The 25,540-nt window shown below is 28.8% G+C and overlaps 3 protein-coding genes across 6 annotated transcripts in view; 2 read left to right on the forward strand and 1 right to left on the reverse strand.

Annotated features, from left to right (window-relative positions):
• LOC119671592 (SH3 and F-BAR domain-containing protein DDB_G0274695) overlaps window positions 1-25,540 on the reverse strand; it is a 97,337-nt gene that overhangs the window by 34,257 nt on the left and 37,540 nt on the right. For 2 of the 4 annotated variants that reach the window (XM_038082297.1, XM_038082298.1), the window contains one exon: window positions 4,856-4,999. The exons of the other annotated variants lie outside the window; for them this stretch is intronic. In XM_038082297.1, the coding sequence (XP_037938225.1) occupies window positions 4,856-4,999 (144 nt within the window). The remainder of the gene's footprint in view (window positions 1-4,855; window positions 5,000-25,540) is intronic. 4 annotated transcript variants of the gene reach the window in all.
• Window positions 7,220-7,570, forward strand: LOC119671598 (lucifensin-like). The gene has a single exon (XM_038082308.1). It carries the CDS (start codon window positions 7,260-7,262, stop codon window positions 7,494-7,496), a length of 237 nt encoding a protein of 78 aa, XP_037938236.1. The 5' UTR covers window positions 7,220-7,259; the 3' UTR covers window positions 7,497-7,570.
• On the forward strand, window positions 13,701-14,219 carry LOC119671597 (defensin-like). The gene has a single exon (XM_038082306.1). The coding sequence runs from the start codon at window positions 13,806-13,808 to the stop codon at window positions 14,109-14,111; it is 306 nt and encodes a 101-aa protein (XP_037938234.1). The 5' UTR covers window positions 13,701-13,805; the 3' UTR covers window positions 14,112-14,219.

Below are 25,540 nucleotides of genomic sequence, written 5' to 3' on the forward strand. Positions count from 1 at the left end.
GACAGTGCTCTTCACTTTATCTTAAATAAAATCCAGAAGTTAGATCACATACATATGTTATCAATGAAGTTTTATTGTGACAAAAATAATTTATATTAACCGAATGACCTTAAGCAGCTTACCAGTATGGACCCTTAAGGGTTTATAATTAATAAGTGATATATATATATACTACAAAGTTTCCATATACATTTTGTATTGGCTTAAGTTATTGGATAAGTATGAGTATTCAACTCTCACAGATAAAAAGTGCAAATTTTCTCCACCTTCGGTTATGATTTTCACTATTTTTAGGTTAACGTAGATGCAGAAATGATAAGTGGCAAGAACGCCACCTAAGCTGTTCTAAGGGGCTTCAGTAAATCATGATTGTTATAATTTAGTTATTTGAATAAAAGCAATGTGGTGCTCAATGGCTACTCTATTATTATCAAATGCATACTCTAAAATGGATATAATTCTTTCGACGAGCGTGGAAAAGCTTCAAAATTAAGACGCTTTGTATTTTTTTTCTGATTGTAAGCAATCTATATCATGTGTGTAGTTCGACATGTAATTCTCAGAAATGTTCTTCTGACCCGATAAACATGTAAGGTTAGAAAAAGTACCGGCATGTCATACAAAAATATCTAAAATTACGATACAACCTAATACGATGTGGGTAGAAGTTTTTATAGTACTCTACGATTTACTATATAAAGTATAGTAGAATATATTAGGTAAAGTATAAACACATGACTGAGAGTGGTATAATCAGAGACAGAGTTTCTAATTATAGTAAACGATATCAGGAATTACTTTTTACAATTGTTTATTCCGTTTTGTAGAGCGGCTTTTTTAACAAATTAATTGTTGTTTTTTTAAAAATGCATTTATTTGAAAACAAAAAATAATAATGCCTACCTTATTTTATATATATTGACTATCTGACTTGCATAAATTATATTGATTTTTCACTTACTTTGAGAAAATTGCGCAACTATAATAAATACTGATGTTTTCAACTCACCTGAAAGTAAAATAAAGTAAAATAGTTGATTATTATGTTATTATGATTATGATATATTACGATGTTTGAAAAAATTGTAGTTGTTAAAATTTTTTATTGCATATATTATTAAAATTTGTATAACCATTACTATGACATAATATATAACACAATCAGGTTGTTAGTAAAAAATTTATTTCTAAGGAATAACGATATTATATGAACTTTATTTTATTAGGGGAGTTCACGAACAAGTAATAATGTTCTTACAACATTGCATCTACCAACAAACAACAAAATAAACTAATATAAAAACAAAATATTTATATTAACTATTATATATTATTTATATTAAATTGTAAATAACTTTATTTAGCAAAAATTTGATTAATAAATAATTAATATCGTAACATAAAATAGTTAATAACAGTGACAAAACAAAATAAAAAGTTTTGAAAAAATTTAAACGTTGGCAACTCAGAAAAACACTGCTTAGATTACATCCATAAACTTTAATTTGCTATAAATTATTTACTGTAGTTCTGCGCTTATGTGGTTTGTTTCTTAGGTGTTTCATCAAATAAAGTCTACATAACCGTTGACAATATATTATTTACTATAATCTCAATGTAGTGAGACTGCTATAATTTAATGTAATTTTTAAACAGACTAGAGCTGCCAACTTATCTTTAGTCAACTTCAATAAAAAATTCTATTACAATGATTTCTATTACATTATTTGTTTTTTCGCTTCTTACAATATAAGTGAAATAATATTTAATAAATACAAACATATATTAAATACACATAATTAAAAATAGTAGAGATTAAATAATACAACTCACTAACAAAAAAAACTCCTCACTAAATTCGTAATCTAAAAAAATGCAATAAAATTTTAGTCATGACAGCAACCATCTTAACTTTTTGCTAACTGTGGAGAAATTATTTTGCTGTAATTTCTTAAATCCGAAATGCTATAAATTTATTTATATTTTATTTTTATAGTACAACGCAATAAATTTATGGATCGTTGCTGCTATAAATTTTATAGTAAATAAAGTAGTAAAAACCGCAGAGAGAATCAAATTTGATGAATAAGAATTTTGAAACCTTTTTTAAGATTTTTATTTAGCATTTCCGTAAAATGCTTATGATTCACGCTTAAAACGTTTAAAAAAATTGCATTCCAAGCTGTTGTAATTTATTTTGAAAAATAGACATGAGCTCAAAAATTACATGAGCTCATTTCTATATACTCGTTTTTTCTAGGGGAATAGCGGACTAAGAGGTATGTGACTTCTGGAATGGATGATGTGTTTTATGCATTTTAAGGGCATTAATTTCGAAACTGAGTGTTTATATTATATAGTTTAAAAGTATTACTAAGGAAAATAATAAGATTAGTCAGAAATAACAAAACAATATACAGTATTTTAAACAATACTTGTAGCTCTGCTGCGAGGGTCTTGAATATTTGTCAGAATTCTATAATTAGATTTGTGGCCTTGTGGCGTAAGTTCCTAATAATTTTGAAACGATACAGTAGCTTCAACTTTATTCACTAAATGTGGAAGTATATAAAGCAATATTTATCTCTCTTATCATTAAGGTGTAATTTAATATTATTATAACTGAATGTTCGTCAATCTTACAGAAGGAATATTCACTCTGGTTGGAAGCAAAGAAACTTTTTGTGGTTTCGTAGATTACGAAAAGATTACTTATAAGTTCTGTGGTAACGAAATAAGAGATTTATACCTCAGTCAACAAACGGCTATCTGTGAGATTTGAAATCACTTAAACCACCTCTAAGAATATATCCAATAGTTCATAAAGATCTAAGAACCAATAGTAAGAAAATCATCACAGTTATCGTTATAAGATAAGATAATAATAGGCTCAATAATTTTTTGACTAAATTTATCTAAGTCAAGGAAACTCAAAAACATGTAAGACAAGGGATTAAGTTATGGTTGCTAATTGTCGAAAAAAAATCAGGAACATAAGTACTAATAAAATAAAAAAGATAATACTATTTTTTCGATTTTGAAAATTCCTGCTATTAACTTATTGGGGATTTTTCCAAAGAGATTTGAGAATCTTATCTAACTATTTAATAGATTTTTTGATTTGTTCTATATAACTTGTGGATCTTATCAATATATGGTATTTTAATTTTGTTTAGGACTTAGATTTACTGAAAAGTATATAAAAAACAACTACAAGTATTGCATATATATATTTTTGCTGAATCTGTTCAAATTGCGAGCAGAAACTTCTTGAAGTATATAAAGTTCTATAAATTTAAGATTCTATGAATATGTCAAATAATCTTTGTATAAATCTCTGATTAATGCAGTTCCTAGCTATTTCGTCTATTTTCGTATATTACTATTATTAATCCAGTTAAATAATCCAGCTTTTAGCACATATGAGAAGAGTAAGATGGCCTTGGAAAATATTTGACTTTGTGAATTACTTAACGAAGGGTCTTTAGATAGTGTTTAAAGATGGATAGAGTATACGAAAACAATATACACCAAACAAGTGGCAAAATGTGTATTTACACCGATAAGTGGACGTTGTAATGGCATTTCGAAGATCGATCATGTAGTAGATTTCAATAAAATGACTGTGTATTTAAGAGGGTTATGGTGTATATATAAAAAAGTACCCCAAGATGGTGGCACAATAAGTTTATACAAAGCAACGATTGGTAGATTTGGTGAAAGCACTCCAAGAAAAAGACAGATCAATGTTTCAGTAAGCAATCTTAAGATACTTAAAGTACATGAATGAATAGATCTGATAGAAAAAAATTGTTTATTGTTTATAAAAACGTTGGTTTACCAACGATAGGAAAGAAACGCTTAATCTCATTCATCTGCTTTTACTAGCGGTTTCACTCTTATTAAAACCACATTTTTTTATTCATACCATCTATATATTCATGCTATATCAACAAGTTGACTTTGTCTGCGAAGATATGTTATCGGTTTTACATAGGGACAGAGATGAAACCTCTAATCGCTTCGTTTTTTGATTGTCTAACTTTGATCTGATCTATGAGAAGAATACTAATTTGGAATATCTTATCCTCTTGTGATATTAGGAAACTCTCAAATTGCATTTGAGAAACACATTTCGGGCCTTCAATCAAAGTTCTGAGTGTCTTCTGTTCGATTGGGATTGACTGCTAGTACAGAAAATCTACCATCTCTATATATATATCCATACTATATACTTTTTACCCAATCTTTTATTTAGCACAGTTTTCCAATGATCTAAGGAAACGTTTCAATTTCGGATTTGATGTTCCACTTTTCCAATGTTCCATGACTGTTAAATGATAAATAGATTATATATAAAGCAACTGAATCATTTTCATATGATTTTGAAGTTGCGCTGAGGGTCACACAACAAAAAAGTTATTCTTGAAATTATTTTTAATTAATTTTTTTTTTTTAGGTTGCGTTGATGTTCATCATTAAAAGTGTGAAAATATTTATTAGCTAAACATATAATTTATTTTATCTTAATAAAAATGTATTGTTATACTGTATTTTTGAGTTTGATATTTTATGATTATTGAAGCGACAACATTGAGTTGGGTTATTAACAAATCGGTTTGCAATGGATTGGATGGAGTTAGGTGTGAATTGCTTACAGAACACAAAATTAGCGGATTTCGTTTTTATTTTGCATTTTGATTGATTATTGCTTATATTAAGATTGGTGGTGTTATTGGTGGTTGGTGGCGGCGGATAATGCTACTTGGTGAATTGCGGTACGGAAACACAAATACACACAACGATTTGCAGTACATACCAGCTACTTGCCATAGATCAACTAGGGCACTCTTACCTTATCGTCGTTATTTGTATTTACTGGTTCACCATTGCAGCTGGGATTGTTCAGATTATACGAAGATTTGGACTTTGACTTGGAACGTCCGGAAGAACGACAGCGTAAACTCTTCAGTACGGATTTGGAACGTGAATTGGCAAGCTTTAAGATATAATATTTTTAAAAAGAGATTAAAATAATAATTAATTTTTATTTAATTAAATGAAAATTCGTAAAAAACAAAACATATTTTATGAGCAGTGCAAATGAGTTAGTAACATTTTCACTTAAATAGACACGACTTCGACGACTTCGACAACTTCAACGACTTCAACGACTTCAACGACTTTATGGCTTTGGGTAACCGTAAGAAAGTCGTTTTTAGAGTCCATTATTTGGACATTTCCATTTAACTTCCTGTATTTGTGGATACTTCTTTCTACCATTTAAATTTACTAATTTATTGCAATTAAAAAACTTAAACGTTAGAAAAAGAGTTGAACTTTTTTCATATAAAACTTGTCATTAGTGTTGCGCGACACGTTAGGCATTGCTAATTTGTGTTGACGCATTGTCACTTTTGGAATGTTATTCATTTGTAAAAAAAAAAATAAATAAAATAATTTCAACATTTCAAATTTTTTATTATTTAAGCAAAAATTAGTGTTAAAATCTCAGCACAAAACATATTGAGCTTCAGCATGACGAACTTTCTTTTGACGCGCGCAACAAATTTGCGCCTCACGTAAATTAAATTATTTCCAAAATTGCAGTTAAAATCACAAAAAGCATAAAATCTATTTAAGCTTCACTTTGAAAATGTTTTAATTAATATTCAACAATTATGATTAGTTGTACTTTAAATACATTTTCCGCATGCTTGAGTTTTTGTTATGCTCCAATTTGCCCAACATGACAATTGTGACGTCTTTCACGAAGCTGTTGACGACGCTGCGGTTAATGCTGACACCGCTTCAACAGGCATGAAATTCCTGCATTGACAGTTACTTCAATTTTATGAGTTGAACTTGAATGATGTGCTCCACCACAAGAAAGGAGCTAAGAATTGAAAGATGATCTTTAACAGTTAAATGCCAAAACTCATCCGAATGAAACCAAAAGCACGAAAGTCGGATTCGTCATAAGTCAGTCATAATCATTCATAAATCAGTCTGGTACATATGCTGTTCATACACAGAATTGATTAAATCAGTCTGGTACATATTCTGTTCATAAACAGAAAAGATGAGCTTGGGGTAAGAGCACGTGTGCTGATTCAACTGTTAGCACTTTTACTCAAGAACATCTATTGTCCGTTGTAATGCCCACAATGTTGCCTAAGACAAGTTACGTTAAATATTATCTCCACGTTTTATCCTTGTTAAGCAATTGGATCCTCCAAATAAAGCTGAGAAGATCTGACAAATCCATTTTCGTTTCCCACCCATTATACACAATAACACCATACGGATTAAAAGGGCGATACAACTGTCAGGAATTCCATTCGAAGACAGCTGTTGGCAATGCCTTCAAATTCGAGTGGAAAAGGAGAGTTATATTGTTGTATTCGTGTATTATTCTTGTTGAACCATTGGGTGCAACAAAGCTACTCTCGTTATCTCTGTCAGGTCAGTGAAAAAGGGGCCTCCAACGCATCGAAGTCTTTTCGTCTGTAGTCCCGCAGTAAAACATTGATAGTGATCTGCATCGCTTATTTGTCGTAGGACCTCTTATCCAATCTATTTGTCCGAATATAAAAATTTCAAATAACAAAGATAATACTTGAGAAATCTAATTACTCAACGGTTCATTAGTTCAGATTTATTAAATCATATGCAATGCTGTACTGAGTATAACTGCCATCTGGGATACCATACTTTTTAATGGACTCTTCAAAATACATATATTAACACATATAATATGTATCTTATACATATTATATAGGCTATATAGTCAAAATGTCAGGATTTAATACATTAAAGTCCACTGAGTAAAAATAGTTTCTATCACACTATTATAACCGAAGAAAAAAAAAACAAATCAAATTTAATAATTCCAATGCGAATAAGTGGATGAATGACAGTTTCAGCGAAATTGATAGATAAAAAATTTTTTAGAACAGTATCAGAGAGAAGAAAATCAATTCACTTGAAGAAGCGTGAGACATATGTACTTAAAAATTAATAAAAATCTTAAAAAATAATTAATAAATGTACTTATCTCAACTAGAGTCAACATAATTTTAATTGAAAATACAGTCGAGTGCACTTAAGATATATTCTCCATAGCGGCCTACTGGGCACGTGCTATTGAATGATTACCTCATATACCACTCCAATACTTCCAATATCGATTTGAGTATAAATAGGCTTTGTTTCCTTATTGGAATATCAGTACGGAAAGTTATTCGGACAGCAACAAAATGAAACTCTCATTCGTCCTTATCGCAGTTGTTTTGTGCGCCATCTTGTTTGCTGGCTACTCCAAAGCTCAGCCAGCAGGAGGTGAAGAAGTAGCTCACCATCGTCAAAAGCGCGCCACTTGTGATTTATTAGCTCCAACAGGCTACAAGGAAACTCTCTGTGCTGCTCATTGCATTGTGCTCGGCTACAGAGGAGGCTGGTGCGATTCCAAAGCAGTTTGCAACTGTCGCAAATAAGATTTGGAAGGAGTGAAGTGGTCTAAAATCTTTGTAACAGGCACACATAATAAATAAAATCATTGTTCAATAAATTCAAGTGTTTTATTTGTTGACAAAAGTGAATATTTTATCAGAAGTGAAAACTCTACCAAAATGAGTTTATATTCGTTTTTTTTTTTGGTCTGCAGGAATATTAAGAACAACGTCATTCAGAGTAAAAACTGATATGTGATTACAAGTATAGTAGGATGCTATAAAGATATACGGCAAAAATAAGATGTTAATAGGTGTCACAATAAGTAAAGAACGTTGACATTATTTAACTGCTTCGCTTAGTTAATAAAAGTGAAGGTAAATGATATACAATATTTTGAAGAGTCAAGTTGAGTACTAACTGCTTGCATGAGCAGTCATTGATATAAATTAAGTTTTATAGCGCAAATTATATACCGTATAATAGTTCTTAATTATAATTTTAGTGCTTTCACTTTCGTTTATTTATTTAACAGATCTTCAAATTCATCTGTATAATCTAAATCAGCGATTCTAAATGATCAAAGATAACATTGAGTAAAGGTGCTCGCTTTTTGTCGAATAATGAAGAAAAACATCTTCCAACACTCAAATTGTGTGATATTTCGCACTTTATCCTGCATTTTAACTACAGGATTAATAAAAGTCTCAGTGACCAACTATAGTCATATGCTTTAAACTTTATTCAGTGTTACACAAAGTTTTAGTTGATATTCCCAATTGAAGAGTAGCTCACTACTATTAATTTTTCTATTTATAGTATATATTGGATTGCGGTTAATATATTTACTGCTGACCCACAAATTACTTTTCTAACATTTCTTCCAGCACAAGTTGGATGAACATTCGCCACAAGCAAAAGTTGGGGATATCTTGAGATTGTTAGATCCAAACATATATCATTATTTACATAGAATTGAAATCCAAATCTTTTTAGTTAGGGTTGATTATTTGCTGTATATGATAACGAATTAAACAACATCCTGACTATTTTCTCTACTGATCGTCTGTAGATATCATTAAGTATTGCTTCACAATTTTTTTAGTTCCAAGTATTTTGATTGCGTATTTTCCTAGATGGGTTTTTCTCATCTCATTTCCTCTATTTAATTAAACTCAACAATACTCAAGGTAAAACTCAGCAATAGACTAGGCCTTTAAAATAAGTAAATAAATAAATTCAATACATAAAGCTTTCCGTGCAACAATATTTAAATACTTTTACACTTAATAAGTTTAAAAATCCCCTAAGCACTAGAAATTTTCCGCTCTTTTTAAGGTCTTATGATTATTTTATATTGTAAATAAAGAGCAGTTATAAGTGTTCAGTGTGTCTTTAGCTTTACGATAGTACATACATCTTCAGTAGTCAAAATGAAAGTTCTACTTTTCTTAGTATTTTTACTCTGTGCAATATTGCAGCTTCAAGAAATAGAAGCCAATAAAACAATTGATAAATCCAAATTACCAGAGGAAGATTTATTCTTGCAGGACCACGCATTTAAATTCGCATATATCCGCCAAAAGCGTCAGAGTAATTGCAGACGCTTTGATCCCTTAAATCCAAATTTGACTACGTGTGTAGTTCAATGCATTGCCAGAGGATTTAAATGTGGGGATATCAGGAACGGAGGTGTTTGTTCCTGCCGGAGAAACTGAAGAGCTTAATCAATGAAGCACATATATTTGAGAAATATATATAAGAGTTATTGTTTGGGATTTGAAAGTGATAATGAAGTTGAATGAAAATATATAATAAAAATAACAAATTAGATAGTTTTGTTATTTTATTTTTCAGTCGCCCATTTAATTTTTATACAAATTGAATTATTTGTCAATACAACTATTAAAATAAATTTTATTATGATTTAAAATATCTTTCTAATATTATTTAAATTTTTGTGTTATGAAAGGGCCCAGGTTTCGAATATTGTTTTCATTTTTTTAGGTTTTGTTTTGGTCTCTGGAAACATAAATAAGTAATTTTAAATTGATTACCAGAAATAAACGAACTAAGTTGTGTTTGTTATTAGTTTATCTAGAAGTTTAATCAACTGACTAACTATAATATTAATTGATCATAAGTATTGATGTAGTGTGTTCAATTTAAACGATCGATTGGTGTTTGATTTTGATAACTAATGTTATTATTTTTGATAATTAACCTCAACTTATTAAATTATGAAGGAATATTTTTTAAATATAAGTAAAATTACTCTCTTATGAAGAGTAATGCATTTTCTTAAAGTAAAAGATATCATGATAATGATTCTCCTCAAGTAGTGAATTGGTGGCGCTAAGGCATATACATTTTTGGGGCTTGACGTATTAATTTTTTGATAGAAACATAAAACGGATTTACCATTTAACGTTATTTTGCAAAAATATCTACTGATATCTAAAATATATCAGTCTGCATATTAAGGATCCTTCTCGAGTATTGAAATACGGTCTTGTGACGATAAGGCATATAAATTTTTGGGGCTCCACATATTAATTTTTTGATAGAAACATAAAATGTATTTACTATTTACCTGTATTTTGTAAAAATATTAACATTTCTTTTAACAGAAAGTTTCAAATTTTAATTAACCCAATAACTATTACGTCTATGGATAAATTGTAAGGAGTTTTCGGGCTCTCCAGGCTACACTCTGGATGCAAGCCTTCCTTCCACCAGATAATCGAGTACTTCGAATTTATTTATAGTATATATTCTTAAATCAACTGACATATTTCGATTCTATTTTAATATATTAATAATAGTAAATCAGTTGATTTTACTTCTCCATTCTTTTCTGATATAAACGTGATCATATGTAGGCGCGTATACGCCCCAATGCGTGCAATTATCGTTGACATTTTTAAAGTATTTTTGATTCGAATCTTTTATTTGAAAAAAAAATAATGAATAAAAATTATATATGAAATATTTCATGCTTGCTTAAATTTATTTGATGCTCCAATAATATTCCACAAATATTATCTAACATAAAACATCTAAATAAATTTATAATACGAGTATACATTCGCATATAAGCATTTAAAACCATAAAGAAAAAAGATAAATACATATAAATATATATGTAGTTGCAAATTGACATGGAATAATTATATTTAAATATATAATTAAATTTACAACATAAAAAATTTATTTATTAATGGAATTTATCAAGAGAATTGTCAAATAATGGATTGACATATGCTATACTAACTAAAAAGATTTAAAAAAAAGATTTAAAGCATTCTAAAAATATAGTATAATAATGTAAAATAATTTTAAAAATTTTGTATGTTTAATTAAAAGCAATTAGTCAGATTTTAGTAAAAAAATGTCTAAAAATAATTTGTATTTTAAATTCAAAATTTGTCATAACCTATAATCATTTTTACCTTACATTTGACCTACATTGACTTTAAACCTGTTTTTGACAGTATCTCCAGGGTTAATATTTGGAATATTTTTTAAATACATCAATTTAATCTTATCTCAACACAACTTTAAATCCAATTTAGGCTGCCGACAATCAGAAAGTTAAAACCTAACGTGAAGAGATGGGACAGGATTATGTTGACGACGATATCTGGCACGCAGAGCAAGGTCTCAGTCTTGATAAAAAAATCACTAGTCTGTGCGTTTTTTAATATAACTACTTAATTGGTTTTACTGAAACTGAGTGGTGGCTATCATGTATGGTGGACATGGTGGAAATCCATTTTATATATCCACTAAATCAATCTTAAGTTAATTTCTTGCCAATAAAAGAAGTTAATTTAATTAAAGAGCTATTATACTCATATGTTAATATATCTACTTCCTATTGGTTTTTTTCGCTCACTTCATGTATTAATTCACAACCAAAATAAGCATTTAAATAATAATATTTGTAGCTTTCTTTTTTTTTTGCGTAATTATTCGATTACAGAATAGACGCTTAAATAAATTATTAATATTTGATAACTCTTTAAGGTGATTACTTTAAAAATCACAAAATGATATACGTGACTAGTAGCAATTATTATCACTTATGTATGACGAATTAGTATAAAACTCAGATAAATGAAACAATTGAGCGTAACCCATAAATATATCTATAAAATATATGAGTGTAAATTATATTCGCAAATAAATTTGCATAACACCAAACAGCCAAACAGCCAAACCAAAAAAACTACGAAAGTACCGAAAATAAAAAAGTACTGACCGCTACACTCCAATTAAAACAGTACATAATACTACTGACTCCGTTTGAAGCTTTACTCTTCTATATAACAAAATGAATACAAAATCTTTTTTTTTATTATAAATCTTTAAATAATGTAATTCTGGAATAAATGGTTTGGGAGTTGAAATAGATCTACTTATACAATTTCTGTACTGTGTTGCATAAGAATTACTCAGATATTCTTTACGTGTATATAAATTAAATATGTCAAAACAGTTCAATCATGCAGTTCGTTAATGTTTGCATAATATGTTAAAATATCAACAAACCATATGAGAATTATAACTACATTTAACTTTGAGATTATCAATCATGACGCATAGCATACACAAAATTCTATGACTTCAAGCATTTCGTTTTTATAATATTCAAATAATTTACATTTCTACATTTGATTCAAAATGGATATATAAACTACTTGAATACTTCCAAATATTTGATGCGTTTACGTATATTCATATTAATTCGTTTAAAGACTAGGTTAGGATAATGGGTGGTAGCCTTATGTGGCAAAAATCACTTAAATGGCTGGTTGTGATATTATGAATAAGATAAAATCATATGAATATTATGAACAAGATAACAAGTATAACTCTTTTTAATGTCTATAGAAAACGGGATAGAAAACCAATTAAATTTTTAGTATACCAATCTATTAAACAAATTAATCTAAGGATCTTTAAAAGTAGTAATAAATTTTGTTGTTACTCACTTACAATGACTAAAAGACTAGTCATTCAAAAAGTAATTCAAATACACAATTTTCTATATCAAAACAAAATCTCTGATTATCGAAAGAAATTGCTGTGTTGAAGATCGTAAATATGCGCTACTCTGAACGAATCCATAGAGTTGTTTCCAGTACTTGTATGAGAGCAGATTTTTCTGTATGCTTATATATGATTGTTTGGAACACTACAGTTGTCAGTCTATAACATACTATAAACATAAATTTATTGCAATCAGAAAGTAGACAAGTTTTCTGCAGAATAGCAGGATAACAAAATCATTTTGAAGTTTAGAGATTTAAGGGCGTGGGATTTTTAAGATACAATTGCTTTAACTATATATTATATAAAAAATAAACATAGAATATGACAAAGATAAACTCATAAAGACAATACTTCAAAATTTTACTCATAAAAACTTATTTTTGTCATTAAATATCAGTTGTGCTATATGTATAGATACAAATCTATGGTTTCTATTTGCATTTGTAGATTTATAATCAAGATTTGGTTGTAGCGTTTAAAAGCAGGTGTGAGACCTATAAATTTTTCAACATCATTATTGCTATAACATTCACATTTAAACACACAAGTATCTTATCTAAAATATTATATGGTGTATCTTCTTCGATTACAAGCAAAAAATATTTTTGAAAAATTTATTTCAAAACAATAAAAAATTGTATTTCATAGAACTGTAGTTACTTATGTATATACTTTAAATATATTCCAGTCAATAATAAAATTTTTTGTCAAATTTATTTAAAGCATTATTTGCAAAGCTAAAATAAAATTTTAGATAGTAATATAAACATTATACATAATTAAACTTAAAAATTATTAATTAATAATCTTAAGTGATAACAATAATAAAAAGAATTTGTTTCAAGATGAATAATTTGAAATAAAAACATTAACAAACATTTTTAAATATCTCGTTTATATTATTGTTTCTTAATTTTGCTTTCAATAATAAATGATTAAATTTTATACTGACATGTAAGCTTTATTACCTTTTAAACAGAATTATGGATTTTCCCTTCTTATCAGCAGACCTAGCTTGCATGCTTACAGTCCGCTTTAGGAAGTCTAAGCATTTAAGAAGCTGAAAGAAGGCAACGATCACAACAAAAAAGAAACCGTAAGTCCCCGTTCACAATATGGTAAAAAAATTCCCTTTCAACTGCTATGTCAATATGACAATATAAGCGAGTGAATATGACAGTATAAATAGTCCATGTCGGTACCAAGTAAAGCATCAGAAATCAACTGAACTTTCAGTGAAAAACATTTCAAGTTTAGCTTCGAAGTAATTTTCTAAAAAAAAACTTTAATACAAAATGAAGACCTTCATCATCCTTGCTGCAGTGGTTTTATGTGCCTGCCTCTACAGTGGTACTACCTCAGCTCAACCTGCCGCTGGAGCTGATATTGCATTGGATCTTTTGGATGTAGATGCACAAGCTTTGGGAGATGCTGCTATTGAAGCGGAAGCTGCTCCTAGCCGTCAGAAACGTGCTACTTGCGATCTTTTGAGCATCGCCAAACTTGGAATTAATCATGCTGCCTGTGCTGCCAACTGCATCAGATTGGGTTACAAAGGTGGCTGGTGCAACGACAAGGCTGTCTGCAACTGTCGTCGTTAATTGTGAAGTTATCAGTATAAATCAAACAATAACATTTACATTGTGCCATTGTTAAAATTAATTTAAAAAAATTTATATTTTAATAAACCGAATGGTTTTAAATATTACTTTGTATATATAAAAATCTCTAATAAAGTTTAATAAAAATAATTGTTTATATTCAGCAAAATGTCTGTGTTCTACATTATTTACTAAACTGTTAAGTGCTGTTGAGAACTGTTGAGCAAATATTTTCTGATGATTATTTGTTCAAAAACTATTATTTGTTTAATAATTAATAATTTCAAAAGATAAAAAACTGTGAGTGAAAAAAACTGCTCTATATTATATACTAAGGTGTTAAGTGATATAAAAAAAAGCATATCAAAATAATTGAAGTTATTACTATTACTCAGTTGTATATAAAGCAGTAACGAAGTAAGCCCTTAACGCTTAAATGACTATAATTACATACATTGAAATAAACAAAGCTCAAAGTGATAGCTAACAACACCAAAAAAGCGATATATTAGAAAAATAAAAAAAAATAATAAAAAAAAGTTGCCTGAACTAAAAACAAAATCAAAAAGAAAAATTGTTTTTGAAGACCTTTCTAGAAATTTTTTTATTTCAAAAAGTGAAATAATCAATATTCTTAAATTATAAAGTATGTATTCATGTGCTTCGTATTTTATTATATTTTAGAATTGTTTTTGTAACTAAAATTAATTTTATATAACTTTTAAAATCAATTATGACGAAAAAAGGATATCCTGTATAATTATTATTAATTAAGTAAAAAGAGAATTTTTGTAAAATAATTATAATTTTTTTATTAAAAAACTTACGAATGCAATTAATAACTTAGTAAGAACATGAATAATTGATATCACTAATATTTATGCTGATATATATTGAATCTGAATATATTTACTATTCAGAATATTTTTTTCATTGCGAATAAAACTAAATTTTAAAAAATATTTCAAGAAAAACTGATATAAAAACCAGTTAGTCCTTCACTGCGTATAACTCCAATAGAAAAAATAATCTGGATTTTGTATTATAGTATAAATGGGTTGGTTTAATCTGTCTATCATTTTTAAGACATACGTTATATATTTTTTTATAACAACATATCTCCGACTCATTACTCATTAGATTTATCTAACTTCCTTGAAATATATATTAGTCAAGTTTTTTTCAACACCCTCCGACGCCACACTCGTACAACATTTTTTCATTTGTGTTACGAATCTTTAACCAATTACTTTTTAGATACATTTTATTCGACCCTGGATAGAGTAATAGCTGATATGTATTGATGGAACATATATATTGTAGTTATAATCCATGTTATTTCACCGCCCTAGGAAAAAAATTTTCACCTTTCTTGCGAATAGTATTACGACAACCAGTAATAGGTTGTTGTAGCCTAATGGCTATGGGATGAACTCTACAGAGCTGTTACTGAAACTGTGTGAAATATCTACTGAAACTTGATATATACTAGTATCAAGTACTGTTCTCGCTGACAATAACCGAATAATAGTATTTTAATGAAGCAATGCGTTTGCATATGCCAGACCATCTAAAATCTTCAGGATTGTGAAGATATATATTAAGAGTTGGCCGCACTGACAATAATCGAAAAAAAATTTTTTTCTTGAAGCAACGCCTTAGATAATCCAAAATCTTTAGGATAGTGAAGTGCCGAGTAAACATCTTTGTATTAAGCCTAAATCACATTTCCCAATTAATCTGAAATTATTATGTTATTATTGTTGGAATGGTTTTCTTTTCACAATGACATTGCATGGTGTGAGTAATATTTTTTACAATTATTTTAATAGTAGTATTAGCAGATTAAAAGTAATTTTATGAGCATATATTGATTATACAAAAATGCCTTAAACCATTTATTATATATATGCATATATTGAAATGAAACTCTTAAGATACTCATAAAAATATATGAGTATGCTGAAAGCCGAGTAATGTCTAATTAAATCAATTGAAAACTGAAGTTTTATGAATTATGGATTTCCATTCAATTTATCGTATTTCAATTTACTGATTTCAAGAGCATAATCACACTCAGCATTGATTACAGATATTATAACAATTTATTATTTATTTATGTTTGCCATTTGTGTTTACAACAATTTAGCTTGAATTGTAGAAAGTTGAATAGTGAATAAAATAAAGCAATCAAATTGCATATAAACAAAATAACAACTCAAACAAATCAAAATAAATCAAAATCAAAATAAATGATTAGGAACAGTAGCGAAAAGATATAAATTACGATACCACTTCAAGTTTAAAGCAGAAAAGTCACTGAAGTGAAATCAATCAAAATTTCGCAAAAATGTATCTATGAAAAAAAAAGTATCTATAAATATATTTTTCACTAAAATCACAAGAAAAAAATACTTGCTAAAATACAAAAAATTGGTTATTTTATCAATAAATCAATTAGCGTTTGAGGTTTTGATTGAACCAGTGCGAAATGGTTTCAATTGTCGCGATGAACTTTAAAATTTAAAATTATTAAAATTTTCCGTTAAATGTTAGAAAATTAAATATATATAATAATAAATAAAAAAAAAATTGTAGCAACAATTAATCTTATATTGTTTTCTATTATCAATTAAAGTTTCAATAATAAAATTGTTGTAATTTAAGACGTTTCGAACGGAAATCCGTTCAACATGCAAGTCAATTGCAGTTCAAATTGCGGATTGCAAGTGCATTTCTTGGTAACATAATTGCTTTAAGAGTTGCACCAAAATATGAAGTAATATTTACTACAAACAAAGAATTTAGTCAGACTAGACGACAGTGAAAGTCGCTACAGTTTAAGAATCAGAAGACAGAAATTTGCACGACTACAGATTCCAATAGAATAGTATACTATAGAGTACCTAAGTTGAATTCTTATTCACTCTATTTGATACTCCTTTCAACAACGATTGTGAAAACTGAAGATCAATGGGGAAATAGAAGCATATTACTTAAAAGTGCTATAACTACTTAAGAGTGTACAGAAACTATTATTTCATTCTATCGTTATCTCCGATTGCCTATTTGACGACCCCAACATGAATATCGTAAAGACATTATCCTTGTCCTTAGAACAACACAGCGTTTTTCCTGTGTAAAAAAATACCAACTTCTGCAGATTCTGTGAAATGCAGAGTGAAATTTTGGCTAATTCTATTTATTTATCCACTTTGATTGTCAAGAATCAACACCTCTATTTGGTCTCATATTATTGATTGAAAAGGTGCAGAATACAATCCATCTTTCGTGGTTTGAAAAGGGATAAATATTCGACAAATCTGTTTGCCTTTCTGAATTAGAAATTCGTTTTCTGGGCATTAGAAATTTTTAAAGACTTAAGTGGGGCCTAAGAAACAGTAATCTACAAAAATAGTCCCACATATCTCATCATATCACATTTATCAATAGTCTTCATTATCTTGGATTACAACATAAGACATGTTTGGCCTCCTCGATCATAGACTTTGACGTCTCGTTGCCATATGCAATAGCCATCTAGTTGGTAACTTCTAATGTTCTCATATTTGTAGTACATTTTTAATACAAAGCTACTTCGATCATCTATTTGACAGGGTGGCAACGATAGTAGTGGATTTTCTTTATGAAAATATTTATAATTGATTAGAATTGTTTTAGATTTTTGTCAGCGTACTTCGTCAGACTTGATATATAAATTGTGTAGAATTCGACAGCAATGTTTTTTTTATTACGAATAGACATATTGCTCATACCATGACCAAAACCCGTCTTTAAAATCTAGTCCTAATAATAAAATCACTAGTAATGTTAGAGAGCAAGAGTAAAGGAGACTTTTATTTGCCCACTTTAAACCATTTTAACTTAAGACAATTTCGAAATATATACATATATCTGTTTGCGTTCATTCTATAAACCTTGCGTTGAAATGAACACAGCATGCCGCCTATTTGTGTAGCTTCAAAATTATTTTAATGAAGTAAATAGTGAAGTGAAGCTTATTTTAATGTTTGTGATTAATTGACAACTTTTTAAAAGTGACATTATTAAACATTTAAAGTGAAGCATTTGCAACATTTTGTCACATCTTTAAAAATAATCGTACTAATGTTTCCCAATGTATTTAATGCAGCTCCATTTGAATTTAATGTATCTTTTTATTCATTCATCTTCAGTTATTCAGTGCTTAGTTATATTGTGCTATCATCAACTCATTTCGAGCTTGAAAGATGTTTTGTTAAATATTTTCCACGGCAGTTTGTGTTTCAAAACAATGTCATTTGTTGCAAATGTTGTAGTTTTAAGCTTTTAAGAATGTTGTAATCACAGCAACTTAAATTGTTGCAGAAATGTTACTTTCTCTGTTAATTGCTGCTTCCAACAATAGTTGTCGCATTGTTATTTCAGCAATTATAGGCTACCTCAATTAATGCTTTGCTTAATGATTAATAAATTAAATGATTATAAATATAAAACAATTATTTTTTATTGCAGCAAAATAAAATTAAAAAAATAAATGATAGCAACAAACTTCACTTAAATTAACATTATATATAGTTAGGAGCATAGAAAGTAACAGGGTTCTAAGTTCATAGAGAAACCGAGCTCTACAATCTTTATAGAACTGTTAAGTTCAATACACACTCTTACAGGCAGAAGTATTAAAAATTAAATATGCATCAAATGGGTTCTGAGTAATAAGATTCCCGCTAAAAATAGTGCAATCATCTCGGATAGTTAATTTGCTATCAAATCTCTAGTACACTCTTCAGCTACAGCCTTAACAGTCCCTCGGGCTGTTGCCAGTGTCCAACTCATATAAGTACTTGGACAGAGTTGCATCTCAGGTAACTATAGGGCTGATAAGCTAGCCAAAGCAGGCTCTTTCAAATTCACTTCCCGGACATTAGTAAATCGCTCAATATGACTAAGAATCCATTAAAAAAAATATCTAACTAACTAAAAAAACCTGGGTAGGTGAAGATTCTTGTCAAATTAAAAGATAGATACAAGACTTGATCCAATTTAAACAAGAAAGATACCAGGTCAACTGTTTCAACTAAAGCGGAATCTACTCAGCACTACAGCATCAATGGCGACAGGTCAATGCTGCGTATTAAGAAGACATGCATGAGACTTTGTCTATCCTATGAAGTCAACAGATAAATTAGTTAATTGTTAATAAAAAGGGAGAGGCTTCTTACCATATTTTTTTCAAGGTGAGTCGAACACTTTGCCTGTTTTGGTAGTCCTCTTACTAAACTACTCAAGTGAGCTTTGGTGTCTAATCTAATCTGAGATGACATGTATATATAGTCAGGTATTGCTAGTTATTATCATTACATGAGACACTGAAAAAATATTATTTTTAAGATCTTTCTAAAAACTTTACTAAACTAATCGTTAAGCTAAACTGGCAATTAAACAAAAATATCTACACATTGCCAAGCAACAATGAGCTAAGTCGTTCGATTTCTGGGTTGAGCTGGTCTAGTTTGAACAAAAAACGCAGACTCCAACTAAATTGGAATCTGTTCAGCACTACGGTATCGGTGCTGACGGGTCACTACTTAATAGGCGGGCATGCTATGAGACTAGGTATTCTTCATAATGACCTTCGTGGTGGTTGTGGCTCTGAAGACGAGGTGGAAACTGTGTTTCATCTCATGTGTCAATGCTCATCTTTAGCTAGGAGAAAATCAAAAATCTTGGAGGCCCCTTTTTTGACCGATCTGACTGAGCTTTCAAACTACAATGTTATGGACCTGACCAGATTCATAGAACTGTCGGTTTAGTTTTCCTTCACCTAAATAGGGGAGTCGTTATCGTTTTCGATGTTGGTCGTATACTGATCACCTTGTCTGCGTATGAAGCAGCGCTATTCCTGTGGTACCACAACGGGTCATTATTTGAGCTCAAGTGGGCTTTCTTGGTACACAAGGCCGCCACTCCAACAATGTGCTGAACTGTACTAAAATATTATAATGCGTTATATTTTCAATATATTACAAAATATTTTAATACACAGTTTAATGTGTATTATTAAAATTAAAATATATTATATATACACAATCGTATATAAAACTCTCACTTCAATATTAAATTTGACCGTTAATTGTAATCAATTTTTCCACTAAAAATTATGAATACTCTCACATGATAATAAATTATTTTTCCAGCTAATATAATTTACTCATTTTATCTTTTTCAAACTTCATAAATTGGGTATATTACCACAGTTCACTTTTCTTTATTATCTATTAAAAATCATTTTATATGAGCATAAAATCTGTGAAAATCTATGCAATATTCATAAATTTTATGTTGCAACTTTTGGCTTCATGTAAATGTCAGGTTCACACATAAATTTTTGAAGTGCTCACAGTGTTAATATGTAAAAAATTTGTATAAAAAAGTGCACCACCCTCTACGAGAAAAAATTATATATATGTGCATATTTTTTAAACAATTTTAAGTAAAACTTATGTTAGCAATTGGTTAGTTGTTGCTACAAGAAGCTATCTGAAAATTTATTGCCATTGGATATAAAACAAATGAAGGAGGCTTTAATTCGATTGTAATTGAGATATAAAATAACAAGTAAAATGTTGCTATCGAAACAGCTTCGGAAAATGTGAAGTTGTTTTGAAGATATCCAAATCACATTGAAACGCCCACTCACTCAAGTATAACGAAGGCGCACTTATTGACGCAATACTTACGCAACAAATGTTGCATGCATCTCACAGCATCTCACAGTGATGCCGCTGCATAAGCAACATGCATTTAATTCGTTCGCAAAATAAAAAATAATTCAATAAACGATTTGGCAGGCAACAAGCAGTAAATCAGTAAATGTTTGCAACAATGCATCGCCAATATATCACAAAAAAAAAAAAAAGATTGCTACGTATGGCGTTCAATTACAAAGGAAATCGTTGCAGATATTCGGCATGACCCATTGGATGCTGGATGCGAAAGACATTGCAAGACAGCGTCAAGTAACAATGACAACTGCAGATTACATTTCTATTTACTTGTTGCAGTGTTTTTATTTTGGCTAAAGTAGCTTTTAAGTCTTGCATGCTGCACCAATGCAGCACAAAAATGAAACTGCAACAGTTGCATGAAGGTGTTGGTACTAACACTCCTCTGCGCCACCCTAACTGCCAAGGGGGGTCTACCTGCTAATTTTCAGTACGTGCTGCCTATGCTATTATAGCTATTATTTTGTCGCAATTCAAATTGACCGGGCATCCGACTCCAGCCAGACTCTTGAGTCTAGAGCGACTTATAATTTTCTAATGAAATATTTAGACGCTGTTGCTTAAATGCTATAATTAACTTAAGTACTTAGTAGTGTTTTTGTTTTGTATCTGTGTGTCTTTAGTATCTATGTATCTGTGTGTATCTTTTTTGAAACTTTTTTCTTTTGCATTAAAATATTTTAATCACCAAAATTTCAATTACACGAATTTCTTTTTATTTCACAGTTTTTTAATGCAACATTTAATTGAATCTTAAATGTTTATATTTCAAAAGGCTTGTAGTTTTTAAATGAAACTGTAATACACTCGTATTACAAACAAAATTTGATAGAAAAAAAAGTAAAAATAAAGATTAAACTGCATTTTTGAAAGTAGTAATTTTACGTAATTTCTGTTTTACATAAGTTTTCCTTCATTTACTGCTATTATTTTTTTTTTTTTTCTTCTTGTAAAATTGTCTTAAATAGGCTTGAAATTTGTACTTTCCTAAATCTCTTTTATTATTATTTAAGTAGCTTAAATTGAAAAGAAACTTAAGCAGCTAAGGTTTTTCCTCCTTTTATATTCACTATCAACAAAAAAAAGTTATGTCAGAATGACCGAACAACATTTTTTTACTGCATTCACCAACAACAAAATAAAGTACGTATATTGGGGCTTTGAAGTTATTGGCTTTTCTATTGTTTAAAATTATAATAAATCATGTTTTATATGAAACCAAAAAGCTATAACAAACTAAGCAATTTTTTCAATAAACTAACAACTAATAAAAAAATTACTCAAAACCATATAAACTGGTCTCCATTTGATATCACAAGATATATTTTATCGAAAGGTAGTTATCATAACAAAGAGGTATTGCACACTATACCTATATGTGTATATCAACCCAGATACATAAAAAAACTAAAAAAAACAAAAGAATTATTAAATAAAACTTAATATGAAAACTAAAAATATTATAGGAATAAACGGTGTACTAGCTTCCAACGGAGCGGAACACTGCGGCCATGATTGATCTTTTATGCTTTAGGACAGGATAGAAATAAACGGGGAAAAATATTATAAATACTATAAAAATATTATTACTTTGTTTTATTTAAGGTGGCTAAAATAAAATAAATAAACAACCCAAGTGTCAGCTAACTGCACTAAAAATGAGAGACTCACAAAATTGAAACCTTTCAATTTAACCGATTAATGAAGTGGGCATGAGTTCGATTCCAGGTACTTGCAGTCTCCTGAAACTTATTTACTAATAATTAAATACAAGAATTATTTCCAAGACCACAAATGATGAGTATTTGGCAATACTCGAAACAGCTGTATGGTCAGCCAAAAATTCAATTAATTAATATATTATAAAAAAGAACATTTGTAGTAAAAAAAAAATAAAAAAATAAATTAAAAAAAAAACTACCGAAGTGTCAGCGTATCACTATCTAAACGCAAAAAAAATAATAGTTCCATTTAAAATGTCTGTAGAAAACTTCTCCTAAAATAATTTTGAGCACATAAAACTGCCGCTAACTACTTAGAAAAATAAACCGTCACAATGTCAGCTAACTGCTTAAAAAACAACTGCATAGAAATAATAATCGAATCGAATTTCAGCTAACAGCACCAAAAAAAAAATAATAATTTTTCTAAGATAGTTTAGAGAAACTCCCCTGTAAATAATTTTATGTATACAAAACTGTCAAATACCCGCTGGTTGTGTTAAAAACATTAAAAAATAAAAAATAATAAAAACAGTTAAAGTGTCAGCTAACTGCACTAAAAATATTAACATAATATACACAATATATCTATAGAAAACTTCTCAGTATTTGATTTTATGTATCTGCACAGTGTTACAAAAAAAACTAAATACACAAAATATCTGTATACATGAGTTCACAAATAAATTAATTTTTTTAAGTGTATAATTATAAGATTAACTCATTTCCTTTTTTTTTTCAATTTCCGAAACAATTATTTTACTTCTTGTAGTTTCGCAAAAAGTGCGTTCACCATGAACATTATTTTATCGTACTTGACTTATTTAAGGAGGCTGCTCAGAGGCATTTGTAGTACCATAAAGTGCAATACAATCTACTTATCTGAAGTATTTTTAAAAAAAATAATTTACTAATTTTATACCTTGAACTTTTAAAAAACTAAGACAAATTTTATGTACTCTAATGATATAAAATAATCACAATTTTAGTAAAAATACTAAAATTTAAAACAAATATTTTTGTTAGATGTTGTGTGGCTTTATGAGATACCCATGTTTATATTTGGAGATCACACTATTTATCTAGAATGACTAAATATTTTCTAATAGTTTTTATTTTAATGTACTAAGTAATTATTTTATTTATGTTTTTTTTAAAGGTATGTTAAATCTATTCAAAAAAAAATTTATTTAATACTAAAGATATTTCAATAGATGTTTTTGACGTCATAAAATTTATTTTTACAATTTTTATATATATTTATGTACTTGTATGGAATACATATTCATTGTTCTAAAATCAAAATAATAATACATATATATGTTGCAGTACTTCGTCAGCAAAATATACTCTATTGACCTATAACCTTCACGTTTTTCTACACCCTGTTAGGTATCTCACTTCATTAAATGTTTTTCGGAAGCCCTTACACATAATCATTATCGGTCTACTATAGGTATATCAGTTGCTAACTTGACGGTTCCATTCTTAAGTCATTAAATTTCAAGCATGGATGTTATATTGATTTAATATTCATAGCAACTCTTCGTTTAAAATAGATCTGGACCACACTATTTTTAATATTATACGTAGATAGCTATTGGTATTTCACCTATCTAGTTAATTAGCCACATTTCCGAACCGTAGGGCATTCGTTTTTACAACTGTTATAAATGGGATTTTTTTTTTGGATAAAGTTCATATATTGAAACTTGATTTTCTTCTTAAGGTTTTGGGTAAATTAATTCATCTGTAGAGTTATACAGATGTGATCTCTAGTATCAGGAGCTTCCACATAAGCTCCACAAAAAAGTAGCAGGGTTGAGTTGCACTCGCTATATTGGTCGATAAATTCAATTAGCTTTGTTAGTTATTGAGAAAGTTATCGATAGACAGATAGATATGAAGTTAAAATTATTTCTGAATCGATTCATTTTGTCATATTAATTAAGAAAATAATTTACTGACAGCTGAACAGACAGAAGAGCATATTAATATCACTAAATCGATTCTTCTCGTCTTGTTTATTGATAATACCTATATAGTCTCTGTTATATGATTACAAATGTACAGTTTATTTATGACAGTGTGATGAATATAAATTTGTTTATTGATTTAGGCATATCGTTAATCAAAAATATGGATATACCTACATCATATATAATTTACTCTGTCCCAAAAGTCCTTACGTATAAATAACTTAATTTTTTCAAAATCAGCTAAGACATATTCCTCCACTTCTTCGCTGTAAAGCTCAAGAATATAGGTACCTCGAATTTTTTAAAAAATATTAATATTTTAAACACTTTTTCAAGAGTGTAGTTCTATCCTTGAGTATAGAACTTGAGTACCCTTTGTACTTGATTGTATGTGAGTGTTTAGTAGAAGTTCTATCTCCACTTCTTTTACTTGGTTGCTCTATGTATCTTGTATAAAAGATAACGTTAAATTATTTTTATTTAATTTTATTTAAATATTAAGATATTTTATAGATTTGAATAGATAAGTAATTTAAATTTAAATTTGTTAGTTCTTGTAATTATAATTACTTGTAATTCTTACTGCATATTTTAAAGTTAACTAGAAAAAAATTTTCAACTACTGTGGGTGTCGTAGGCCTTAGCAGCTACTACTACTAGTTAATATGTAAATAATTTGTTATATTAATGCATATAAATAATATTGCAATTAATTTAATTATTTTAAAATAATAAATAAGAAATTAATGCGCTTTAATTTAGTGTAAATTGACACTTTACAAAGCGTAAGATACTCTATTTAAATAAATTCTTTACTTTAAAACACTTCGATATGGTTAAAGCTATATGGAATTTACATAAATTCACTTTTACAATAAATTTTTAACAATAATTAATAGAAAATTTGCAAATTCAAATCGGCATTAATAAAACACGTGACT

Source organism: Teleopsis dalmanni, chromosome 1 (genome assembly GCF_002237135.1).
Source record: "Teleopsis dalmanni isolate 2A chromosome 1, ASM223713v2, whole genome shotgun sequence".
NCBI lineage: Eukaryota > Metazoa > Arthropoda > Insecta > Diptera > Diopsidae > Teleopsis > Teleopsis dalmanni.